The sequence below is a fragment of the Lemur catta genome, chromosome 6, assembly GCF_020740605.2.
Source record: "Lemur catta isolate mLemCat1 chromosome 6, mLemCat1.pri, whole genome shotgun sequence".
NCBI lineage: Eukaryota > Metazoa > Chordata > Mammalia > Primates > Lemuridae > Lemur > Lemur catta.
In genome coordinates, this window is record NC_059133.1 from 3725483 (window position 1) to 3738939 (window position 13457).

The 13457-nt window shown below is 36.7% G+C and overlaps 1 protein-coding gene across 1 annotated transcript in view; it reads right to left on the minus strand.

Moving 5' to 3' along the window:
- Window positions 1-13457, minus strand: part of ATXN10 (ataxin 10) — a 139547-nt gene that overhangs the window by 79082 nt on the left and 47008 nt on the right. The window contains exons 8-9 of the mRNA XM_045552793.1: window positions 5555-5663; window positions 3581-3750 (exon numbers count right to left, since the gene is read on the minus strand). Of these exons, the coding sequence (XP_045408749.1) occupies window positions 3581-3750; window positions 5555-5663 (279 nt within the window). The remainder of the gene's footprint in view (window positions 1-3580; window positions 3751-5554; window positions 5664-13457) is intronic.

Consider the following 13457-nt stretch of genomic DNA (forward strand, 5'->3'; position numbering starts at 1 on the left):
TATTATAAACCTTTTCCTTCAAACTCTTGGAAAGCTCTCAAACGAAAGGCGCCGTGGTATAGGGGAGCAAGCATGGGCCTGGGAACTCACAGTCAAACAAATCCAAATTCTCCTCTGGGCTCTGCGACGCACTAACTGGATGGCCTCTCCGTAAAATGTGGTTAGCAGAACCTGCTTTGCAAGGCCGATGGCAAGATTAAAGTTGATAGGACATGTAATTCACTAAGTACAATGCTGGGACATAGTAGACACTAAACAAATAAATCCTAAGTCCCGTTTTCCTTCTGGGTGAAGGATGAACCAAATTAAACTAGATGATACAAAATTCCCCCTAATTCAGATCTTCAGTCTTGGAGTAGAGACAAAGCCACATATCCCGGTGGGCCCCAGTCTGGGTAGAAGTGGGACAACCCGTCCAGACAACACAATGAGGATTAATGGTCCAATGATAAAGGCGTGCTACATAAGCATCCATTTCCCCAAAACTAGAATCAAAGTCATCTGAGTAATAGTGAACTCCATCCTTTGAAGCAATAATGAGCAAGGGAACGGATTTGGCTGCAAGAATAAAGAAGGTTTTAGCAAATCTAGAATAAGATTTTGGTGTGGTGTCAGAGTCTTTGGTAGGAGAAAAAAATCCCTAAGGTAATGCTTTCAGGTTCAGGCCGTTTGTTGACACAGGTAAGAAACTGGGAGAAACAGAGGCATTTGAGTTGATACTCAAAGAATGAACTCCTTCATACCCTCTAGAGTGTTTGTTCAGAAATCAGCAGTGCTATTAGCAACTGCCCAAGTGACAGAGCATACCCCCGACTTCCTGTGCGCCCCAGTGACCTCCACACAGCAGCACTTGGGCACGCTCCGTATTTACTTACGGTGCAATCTGATCCCGACTTCAGTGAGCTATTTCACAAGCCTTTTAAGGGTTACTACATTTTGTTCCTATAAGAGGCCAATCCAAATTAGCAACAAAAGAATAGTTAAACATAAGAAAAACCACCTCTTTTGTGCTCAAGAAAGGCAGTCTTGGTCATTAAAAAGATAAAGTGTTTTATTCTGTCAACTTTCTTTTACAAAAATCAGTCCAGTAATTTTCCAAGGGGGGACTGGTAGTCTTACACTCATATCTGCTTGAAGATGAGGAGGAGTGCTAAAATGATGCACAAATATAACAAAAGTGCAAGTTGTCTGGCGTCTGGTTCTTTGCCCTGTCTCATAGGAATTATTCCGGTTATCAACTGCTGCATAACAGTTACCCCAAAATTTAGCATCTTATACTGTCCATTTTATTTTCAATCTTCTCCCCACTCTGTTTTTCAGACTAGATGATTTCTACTGATATACCTTCAAACACACTGGCTCTTTCCTCTGTCATCTTTCTTGATTTGTTAAGTACGTTCAGTAATTTTTTTTAACTTTAGATACTGTACTTTTCAGTTCTAGAATTTCTATTTGGTTCTTTTTTAATAGTTGCTATTTCTCTGCTGAGATATCATATCTTTTCATTTATAAAGCATATTTTCCTATACATCCTTGAGTATAGCTACATTTGTTACTTTAAAATCCTTGTCTGCTAAACCCCACATCTGTGTCATCTCAAAGTCAGTCTCCATCAATTATCTTTTCTCTTGACAACAGGTCACATTTTCCTGTATGTCAAGTAATTTTGTATTGTGTCCTGGACATTGTGAATGGTATGATTGTGGAAACTCTGGATTCTATTATATTCCCCTAAGAATGTTGATATTAATATTTTGGCATAGGCAATTACCTTAGTTGGACTTGAACTACAAACTCCAGGACGGCAGCTCAAATCTCAGTACAAATGTTTCATCCTTAGCTTAGCTGCTTGGAGCCTGGCCCATACATGTGTGACTCAGGCATTAGTGGGATTTAGGTAGTTGCTACATAGAATTTGGGACTTGTTTTCTCCTTTCTGGGATTCCCCCAGTCACTTTCCAATGGCTATAGTTGCCCCTAAACTGTTCTTTGATTCATCAAGCTAGAAAGACTTTAGATTTCCTATCAGGGTTTTTGTTGCCCTACATGGCACACACTATGCCATTCCTTTCTCCCAAATGTTAATTTGTCTGCAGAATCTGCCTATCTGTGTCAAATTTGAGTGTCTTCATGTAACTGTCTTTTGTCCAGAGTTTATAACTGTTATGTGCAGGAGCACCAGCCCAACAGTAGCTTAGTAGGTTATTAACAGAGGCGGGACATATACAACTTATTTTTCTTTTCCAATTTTTCACTTTTTCTCAAAATGCTACAGATCATGAATGCAGAAAGGGTTTTGCTGGGCAAGGTGTCCCTGATCTATGTGGCATCAGCTGGGCAAGTAAGAAACTGAGGTTGGTTCCACTACTAAGATAGTTTCTTGTGCACACTTGGTGCCTTGGTGCTCCTTGACTAATCTCTTCCTCTCCCTTCACTGTATCTCATCATCCAGGGCTTCTCCATGTGGACTCAGCAACTCAGAGCAAGGTGATCTCAGGGAATCTGCACTTGGAACATGGTAAATGACTTCTAAAGAGCTGGAAACAGAATCTACTCGGCCAGTTAAAGGCTATGCCAGAAATGGTACAGGATCACTGCTGCCAAATTTTATTGTTCAAAGCAGCCACAGGGCCTGCCCAAATTCAAGGGATGGAGAAATAGATACCAACACTTGATGGGGGAGTGCCAAAGTCATACTGCAGAAATACAGGTACAATGACAGATATTTTTGTTGTCATCTTAGGAAAATATAATCTGCCACAGATATTATACATTTAATATTTAATGAAGCAAAATGAACACCACACAAAGTAAAACTCCAGGAAGACACAGAAGGGGGCTACTTCCGTGTGAGGCATGTGGTCCAGTTCTCCTGCCATCTTTTTACACCACACTCTCACATTCTCAACATAACGACCTCTAAGCTGTTTAGCACAAAGAAGTTTCTAAAAGCAGCCTATCAACTTGCCAAAACTTAATACTTAAATTGCATGTCCATTTCAAAACACCTGTAAGAAAAGGCTTATGATGCTATCATCCATAAACGCAGGATACAGATATAAGTTAAAGCCTTTTGTTTGTTTCTTCTTAGAATAATGGTCAATATAACATATTTATTAAAAAAACGTATTTTTTAAACTACTATGTGCTAGAAAATTTTCTTGGCTCTCTAAATACAGCTTTTTATTGACTGCTCTCTACATGATATAGGAGTGTGTTTAAATGCACAGACTTAGTACAAACACTGACAATTTACAAGAAAGCAGACTGGCTCAAACACAACTAAGGACAAAGACAACACAAAACTACAAAAATACAAACTCTTATACAAATAAATATAACATTATTTTTATGTTTATCTGTGGGGAAAATACATATATAATATATAAAATAAATATATAACATATTTCATATGTATATTTTTAAATATATTACATATATAATACATATATATCTTCCTCAAGTTATTTTCTAAGCACCTCAAGCTTTCACTTCAAAAACATAAATGTATTCTAAATTCTATATACTATATTCTAAACGTAGCCATGTATGTATGATACATACTAAGAAATAAACTTACCTTGTCTTGGTTATCTTTATTCTTGTAACACAGATTTCCAAGCAGGCGAATGAGATGAGACTTGAACCCCTCGGCCACATGTGAGACATCCCCTTCTGCTCTCATGCAGCCAGCGGTACTGAAGATGTTTGTGGTATCTTTTCCAGCTACATGAATCAGTCGTAAAACATCTATAACGACAAGAGTACATTTCATTTTCTACAGAAAAATACTTTTTAGTATTTTGTACTAGTTTTCTATAAATAAATCTAATTTAGTTTATTTTTTTGAGACAGAGTCTCTCTCTTTTGCCCTGGCTAGAGTGCCGTGGCATCAGCCTAGCTCACAGCAACCTCAAACTCCTGGGCTCAAGCGATCCTCCTGCCTCAGCCTCCCAAGTAGCTGGGACTACAGGCATGCACCACCATGCCCGGCTAATTTTTTCTATATATGGTTTTAGTTGTCCAGATAATTTCTTTCTAATTTTTTTTTTAGTAGAGACAGGATCTCGCTCTTGCTCAGGCTGGTCTTGAACTCCTGAGCTCAAACAATCCACCCACCTCGGCCTCCCAGAGTGCTAGGATTACAGGTGTGAACCACCGCGCCCGGCCAAATCTAATTTATTTTAATAGATTAAAACAAAATAAAGGTAGAATACCAAAAGCTTTCTTTAAATAATGATTAGAAGGCTCCTCTGCCTTTGCTTTAAATGTTTTGGACTCCAGTTTTGGGGAGATAAGCCATAATAATAACCCTGACTTGGAATTTCTATCTATCCTCAAAGAAAAGTTAGTCAAAAATTTTCTAGTATCTTTCTTATAAAAAGGTTTCCAATCTCTATTTCTTCATGAAAGAATTATTCTGATAACTATAGTCACCTAAGTCTAAAGTATAATACCTGCCTACAATGACTCATATGACAGAAACCAAGAAGAGTGTTTTTATGTTCCCCTCTGGTCAGATCATCAGAAGGCAGTGTGTGTTTTCCATAGATCTATTTTAGCTACATTCAAAACAACTTCCCATTGTTATTTTCTATGAATACCTCAAGGCAGTCTATGAAAACAGAAGATCTTCTAGGAACTGTATTTTAGTGTTTCCACATCATTTCATTTAATTCAACAAACGTATTACAGGAAGACATCACTTTCCTAATTTTATAATGAAGAAATCAGGCTCAGAGAAGTTAGTAACTGGGCAGAGTTGGGATGGCAACCCACATCTGGCCTGGCTCCAAACTCATGCTCTTTCCACAAAGCATTTTTCTGTTAATTATCACTAAAAGTACTGTATTCAACATAAAACACTGATAAGAAATTCTAAATATCTTCTTCTATAGCTCACTACTAGCTCATATGTATGTCTAGATACAAAGTCGTCTTCCTCACTATATGGGTCTCCAAAGTATAATCTTTTTAAACAAAAAAAATAATAAATAGTGAACAGCAACAACTAAGCAAGGCTATACACAAGGAACAGGTTCTACTCGAATCATTTTGCTAACAGCTTTTTGCAAGGTTGGTAATACTTTAAACAATGGCTTCTTGTTTAAAACAATTTTTTTTTACAAGAATTGAATACATAATATGTGTAAGGCACTATTCTGTGTGCTCAATAAATGTAACCAGGAAAAATTTACTGACACATTTTGCAAAGCTACGGTAATGTAAAATCATCACCACCATCTCACAACCACTACTGATGAAACATCTAGCATGTGCACCCTGCAAAACAGGCACGATTATCCTCCTCTCACTGAGAAGGAATGCTGAGTTCAACAGAAGGGAGGTGGCAGAACTACGACATGGACTCAAGTTTGTCTGGCCCCAAAGCCTGAACCACACCACCATGATTCCTCTCAAGAAAAAATACTCAAAAAAAATCTCAAAAATACATCACACACTGAAAATTAAGGATTTGTGTTTGGATTTATATTACAGTATGACAAGCCAAAGATTTCTGAACTAAAAATACTATATGTGATATTTCACTCACCAATCACTCTTTCCAGCAAGCCAGGAAAAACCTGTAGATAGCCAAGCAGCTCGGTATTAGCCGTCATTTCACACAGTACGTCAAGAAGCCTAATTGTAGCCAGTACCTCCTAAAAAGAAAACAAAACATAGTTTTTAAGTACATCTGAAGTTAAATGATTTAACTGTTACAAATAACTGTAAGAGAATAAAATATTTCAATAAATATAAAGAGTCAGTGCTTATACTATGTCTAAAGAGAGAAACAAAACTATATAAAAAAAACAGAAGTATTAAATATTTACACGAATAATCACTTTCACTAACAGCAGACATCTGCCATCAAGAATGTAAGATTGGCCGGGCGTGGTGGCTCACGCCTGTAATCCTAGCACTCTGGGAGGCCGAAGCGGGTGGATCGCTTGAGGTCAGGAGTTCGAAACCAGCCTGAGCAAGAGCGAGACCCCGTCTCTACTAAAAACAGAAACAAATTAGCTGGCCAACTAAAATATATATATATATAGAAAAAATTAGCCAGGCATGGTGGCACATGCCTGTAGTCCCAGCTACTCGGGAGGCTGAGGCAGAAGGATCGCTTGAGCCCAGGAGTTTGAGGTTGCTGTGAGCTAGGCTGATGCCACGGCACTCACTCTAGCCAGGGCAACAAAGTGACACTCTGTCTCAAAAAAAAAAAAAAAGAATGTAAGATTATGTGTCATTATGTTTCTGCTTGGAGCAAAAAGTCAGAAAAGTTCTTATTCAAGCAAAAATACCTTCCAACAGTGGAATAAATGTTCAAAATTACTAGCTACGTACATAACATTTATGCAAATACTTTCTTTTTAAAGCATTCCCAGCATGCAAGTTCCACTTTAAAGATCCAAATATCCTATGAAATACATTAATTTCTTGTCCACAGAAATCCTGTGAAATGCTGTGGTTCAAAGAACTCTGGCTTTAAGAACTTGTATTATTTCTGGGTAAATATAAACCTATATACAATATCTTGGTAGACTGTTAAGATAATGTTAACTTGAAAATGTTAGTTTACTAACTACTAAGTAATTTATTACCAAATAGACTGCATGACCAAAAAACTACCAAGCACCAACTGCATGGCATTAGGTGTCTACATAAAATTTTAAAATGCAATTTTTATATAGATTTTGAACCATTTTTAAAGTACCCATTATTTGGCAAAATGTGGTAAAGACTATAAATTTAGGTCATAAAGATAACATTTTTCAAAAGAAAGATAAATTACTTCCTTATGTTAATTCTAAATGTGTATTTACTGTGCTCTCATTAGGGGACTTAAGGATAATATATTAATACAGCATTCTGAAATCTCAAAATAAATAGCAAGAAACAATACACAATGCCTTGTATCTTGAATTTTATATCATAGCCTTCACCTGCTAAAGAGTTAGGGGAAAAAATATCTAGATTAGAAGTCTGAAATTAGTACCATGTTTAAAAGAGTCTTGAGCAAATCCATTGATTTTACAGAGCTTCAGCATCCTCGTTTGTGAAAGGGGTAGACTGCCCAGATGGTTCTCTCTAGATACCATTTTTCCTTCAAGAAATGGCTGATTGACTTTAGGTCTGGGCAGAGTATGTATTATACAGGGTAACCCTGCACATTCTGTCACACCAGACAGCAAGGAAGCTATTAAAGACTATCAGGGGCACGTCAGAAGGAATCACAAACAACTTGAGGAGGCTCCTGCTGGCCAGCAATGGCACATTAGGACATTAGGAAGAATTACAACCATAACAGATTGAAAACAAGTCAAACGGTTTTAAAGCTACAACTTCATAATGATAATTAAACAAAACAAAATAAAACAACTCACTGGTCATCTCTGGATGATGCCACAAAATCAACTCATTACTTTGAAGATTGGTAATGAAGAGGAGGAAAAAACCAAGCATTTACCCTGCCTTTCTCAATCCAAATGTACCTTCTATAACCTAATAGCTTCCATTAGGGAAAAGATTCTCTTAAAAAGAGCCCTGCTAATAAATGAAGAATGAATGATAGAGTTAAAAGACCACCATTTTGCAAACCCTAAAGAACTAATGGGTCTAGGTAAGCATTAGCAACTGCTAACATCACAAAGAGATAACCAAGTACCATGTGCCTCGATGAAAGTACGTATCACCAACAATGAGACATTACTGCATGCACGTGTGCACGCACACACATACACAAACTCAAAAACAAACAAAAAGAAAACTAACTCAAATCTGAATATGCCTCTAGAACTAACCATCATTCAGAAGAAATGCAAGAGAAAGAAGAATATGTTAAATGCCACCATGGAGACACACTCATCAAAATCCAGACAGTTTTAGAAAGCTCTACAGGAAAAACAACACAGTTTCTTCAACAAATCACTACCAAAGGGCAGAAAAAAGAAGAGGAGGAGGAGAAAAGGAAACCTGTGTATTAACAGAGAGTGAAGACATATCAGCTAATTGTAAGGTGTGGCCCTGATTTGTATCCTGATTCAACAAAATAAATTTGAAAAAAAAGTAATTAGAGAAGAGGGAAAATCTGAATACTGTTCAGTTGATATTAACATTTTATTGTTGATTTTTTAGGTGTGCTCAATGTATTGTACTTGTGTCTGAAGACTCCTTATCTTTTAGAGTAACTGATGAAACACATTTGAGCTTTGTTTCCGGCCATGGCAACTGGCACGAGAATGAGCAGAGCTATAGATCAAACAAGAACGGTAATGAGCTGGTAACTGCTGACGCTAGGCAATGGCATATGGAGTTTCAGTATGCTTTCTTCTCTTAGTCTGTGTTTGACATTTTTCATAATAAAAAGACAGAAATAAAATCAGAGGGCTGAAAGAGATGATCTGGAAGTTTCCTTCCAACTTCTAAATTCTATTATATTAACTGAAATAAACCCAAAAGAAAATTAATCTATCCCCACCTACCACATCTCTAATCTTAATCATTAAAAATCTTTTATTAATAAAGAATTTCGAATGATAATCTGGAAATTCGTAATGAAAGAATAACCAGGAAAAATTACTCTCTTAAAAAATAAGAGTAATGTGTAAAATGTCCTTTCAGATATTTAAAAGTATTATAAAACTATATTCATTAAATGAGGCCCTAGGGCAAAAAAAAGAAAAAAAGACATAGGCAAATCAAAGGAACATTGTGAAAGATTTTGAAGTGAGCATAAAACCAAAAAAAAGGATTAGTCTCCTGTTCAGCTCACCTGTCCTGGCTAACTCCACCCTTCAGTGTCTTTGAGCTACATTACAATTTTATAAGTTATAGAAAACTGGTAAGAATTCAAATGATTCTTTTCCATTAATATGAAAATTAGTTGTATCTGGCTAGAACACAATTAATTATTGCCTTGTACATAGACCAGTTTTGGCATTTATTTGTCCTTTCACTTCAGCATTCCTCTACTGCATATAAACACATGCTTCTTTGAATTCTCCTTTCTCCAGTTGTTAACATCTTGTTGGTTCCTTCTGTAAAAGTTGAAAGTCCAGAAATAAATCCAAACATATGTAAGAATTTAGTATACGATATAGGTGGGATTAAAACTAGTGGAAACGAAGAGATTATTATTATCCACTAAATGGTACTGATACAATAATTAACATTTAGGGAACATTAGCTATGTACCAGTGAGCATACCCAATGCTTATATTAAAATAAAACCCATTTTACAGGTAAAGAAAACAGGCACAGAGACGATAAGTAACTTTTCCAAGATCATACACTAGTAATAGAAGAAATCAAGATCCAAACCTGGTCAGTCTTACACCAAAGACTACATAATCTTGAATAGTCACAAGACATAAATAATTCATGTGAATCCATAACTCTCTCCTCATGTGAAAATAAATTCTAGATTAACCAAAAATGTAGACTAAGTACTGAAAGAACTAGACTATGTGGGTGCATATTTCCACAATCTAAGTGGAGACGTTTACTAAATATGTAAACAAAATTTAGGAGCCAGAAGGATAAAATTGATAAGTCTAATGAGATAAAAAACAAACCAAAAACTTCTAAAAGGCTAAGAATACCATGAATAAATTCTAATAAAAAATTAACTATGTTAAAAAAAGTTTATTAGATCTATGACAGAAAGATTAATTTTCTGAAAATGTAAATTCAATTAAAAACGCAACCTAAGGCCAGGCATGGTGGCTCACACCTGTAATCCTAGCACTTTAGGAAGATAAGGAAGGAGGGTCACTTGGGGCCAAGAGTTCGAGAACAGACTGAGCACCAAAGTGACACTCTGGCTCTACAAAAAATTAAAAAATTAGCCAGGTGTGGTGGTGCACACCTGTAGTCCCAGGTACTCAGGAGGCTGAGGTGGGAGGATCACTTAAGCCGAGGAGTTCATGGCTACAGTGAACTATGATAACGCTACCGCACTCTAGCCTGGGCAACAGAGAGCGACCCTGTCTCAAAAAAAAAAACAAAAAAACAAAAAGGTAACCTAACTTGCAAAACTTGCAAAATAAATGAACATATTGGTCACCGAAAAACATTAAAGAGAAATAATAACTAAATAAGATTTGCAAAGGGCAATCCATAGATTCCTTTGCTGCCCTAGTATGTCATTTAGAAATACCTCTACTCCCCGTCCCCACACCTCCCTCTGCAAAAAAACAAAAAAAAAAAAAAGAAATACCTCTAAAAATCTTAAACACACATACTCTCTGACCCAGCAATTCAACTTCCAGCAATTTATAATCCCAGATTTACTTGTCCAAAATTTGTTCAAGGATGTTCACTATAGCATTACTTGTGAAGGTTTAAAAAAAAAACCCAAAGCAACTAAAATGTCTATAGGAAACAAATGAAAAAATTATGATGCATCTATGTAGTGAAATACTATTCAACTATTAAAAAGCATTAATACAGATGTGTTAAAGTAAAAAGATGTACAAATTATATCATAAGTAAAAAGTAAGTTGAAGTGTATGTAATATTATAAAAACTGAAACAAAAAACATATATAGGTATGTATATTAAAAAACTTAAGGAAAGAAAAATAAAAAAGTATTTGCAGATGTGTAGAAAAGATGGGGGCTGAGTAAAAAAGGGAAAACTTCTTTATGTTTCATTAACGTCAGCTTAAATAATTTTTCTTATAACAAACCAAATATTCATATAATATAAAAATTTAAGCCCTTATCAATAAGTGAAATGAAAAAACACCTTTTTACTTATTCCACAAATACGTATTCAACACTTAACTGCATAATAGATACTACAATACGACTTATGGTAGTGTTGCAAGGAATAAAACAGAACGAAAAACGCACAACCTGAGGACACTTCTCATATGGCTATCAGAAAATATAAAGCTTAAAAAAATGCTTTTTAAGAGCCAGGCACAGTGGCTCATGCCTGTAATCCTAGCACTCTGGGAGGCCGAGGAGGGAGGATAGCTTGAACTCAGTAGTTCGAGACCAGTCTGAGCAAGAGCAAGATCGCATCTTTATTAAATACAGAAAAATCAGCCAGGCACAATAGTGTGTGCCTGTATTCCCAGCTACTCGGGAAGCTGAGGCAGGAGGATGGCTTGAGCCCAGGAGTTTGAGGTTGCTGTGAGCTATGACGACACCACGGCACTCTAGCCAGGCAATAGAGTGAGACTCTATTTAAAAAAAAAAAAATATATGTTTTTTAAGTTTTCAGAGTAAAAGCAAGGCTCACTACAACTGAACAAGATGTAGTAAACTGAATCTTAACTCTTAAACACACTAGAACTAACAAAATATATCAAAAACTGGAAATAAATACACAAAACATATCAAAAGAAAGGAATAAGTACATTAATATGAGAATTTAAGACTACTTAATAAAGGAACACATGTATGGAACCTCAGGATTTTAAAGCTAATCAATTACATGAATTAAAAAATGAATGCTATAAACAGGACTATTTTCATTTTCATTTTTCATTCACAGCATTATGAGAAATTTATTAAATATCTTGTCCTAAAAAGATCACAAATGAATAAATACAGTGGCTTAACAGTCAACTGGCTGGGAGGGGGTGGAAAGACCTGACTTGCAGCACTTGTTGATTTCCATGGTGTAACTACTTCCGCCATGGATGATTTGAAGCTACCAACAGTTTAACAATCAGCTCACAAATTTCAAAATATTTAATTATCAACTCTCAGAAGTTGGTACAGGCCAGTTCCACTACACCACTGGGTACATGGGATATTTAAATACTGATGTAAGGTCTTCTTTTTTAAAAAAAGTGTAACATATATGTATTAATATGCATAAATAGGCCACGCGCAGTGGCTCATGCCTGTAATCCTAACACTCTGGGAGGCCGAGGCGGGCAGATTGTTTGAGCTCAGGAGTTCAAGACCAGCCTGAGCAAGAGCGAGACCCCGTCTCTACTAAAAATAGAAAAGAAATTATACAAACAGCTAAAAACATATATATATATATAAAAAATTAGCCGGGCATAGTGGTACATGCCTGTAGTCCCAGCTACTCGGGAAGCTGAGGCAGGAGGATTGCTCGAGCCCAGGAGTTTGAGGTTGCTGTGAGCTAGGCTGACGCCAGCCACGGCACTCACTCTAGCCCAGGCAACAGAGTGAGACTCTGCCTCAAAAAAAAAAAAAAAAATGCATAAATCACGAGCACATAGAACAATAAATTTCCAAAAGCGAACTAATTTGGCTTTTCAAAAGAAACTGCCTGCAATTTTCTATTCCATTAATATATAATAATTCCTCCCAATTTAGAGAAAAAAGTTTGAAGGAAAAATATAAATTTTCCTAAAATGAAAAGTTATACCAGGTAACGTTTTACAATACTAAAATCACCTATAGTTTAAACGTAAGTACCTCAAAAAGTTTAAAGCTATGAAAAGTTTTAAAGCTTTTCTGTTTCCTAAATAATTAATTTTTAAAACCTTTTTAAAGCACAACTCACTGCTCCTCCTGCTGGAAGCAAAGGCAAAGCCTTTCTCTTATCCATGCAGAAAATGAGAACAGAAACATTGGCGTGATCAGTGACACTCACCATAGTCTATGTGACACAGCACAGAAAATCAATAGCGAAGTGGGCTTGAACAAAAATATATTCACAAAAAAGGAAATACCCTCTCTCATGTTAGAGCAGCCACAATCATGACCTGAACTGACAGCAGAAGTTACCAACGTCACACAGCACACATCACTCTCCAGGAAACACTGCGGCTCAGCACCATGTCCCCTGCTTCCGTCACAGACGGTGGACGAGTCTGCACTCTGGATTCCAGCCCCTCTCACCTAGTCTCACCTATTCGCCAACCGCGACTCCAGCATCCATGATTCCCTCTACCTCGTCATTCCTATCAGCACACACAGGACCCTCTTATCTTTTTTAAAAATGTGGTTAAATTGACTTTATTGAGGCATAATTTGCACACAATAAAATACATCCACCTTGAGTGCACAGTACAGAGCGGTGTTGAGGTATATAGCTATGTGTAACATTTCTATTGTTGGAAAGTTCCCTTGTGTCCCTCTGCAATTAATTCCACTGCTTCACTTCTAGCCCCCAGTGACGTCTGATCTGCTTTCTGTCATTATCGGCAAGCTTGCCCTACTACAGAATCTCACAGAAACAGACCCATACGGTATGTTCGCGAGTCTAACTCCTCACCCTCAGAACTTCTGAGATTCATTCCTGTAATTGTATCAGAAGTACATTCCTTTTTACTTCTGAGTAGTAATCCAGAGAAAGAACAATTCTAACTTTAAGACAGAGGGAAAGAAGGAGGAATAGATAAAAATGGAGAGAAATTCTGAAGTGAGGAGGAAGGAAGGCAATGAAATCACTACAAGCTAGCTTCCATACCCTTAGCAGAGGCAAGACTGAATGACCTAGGCTTAGGGAGAGGAGATAAC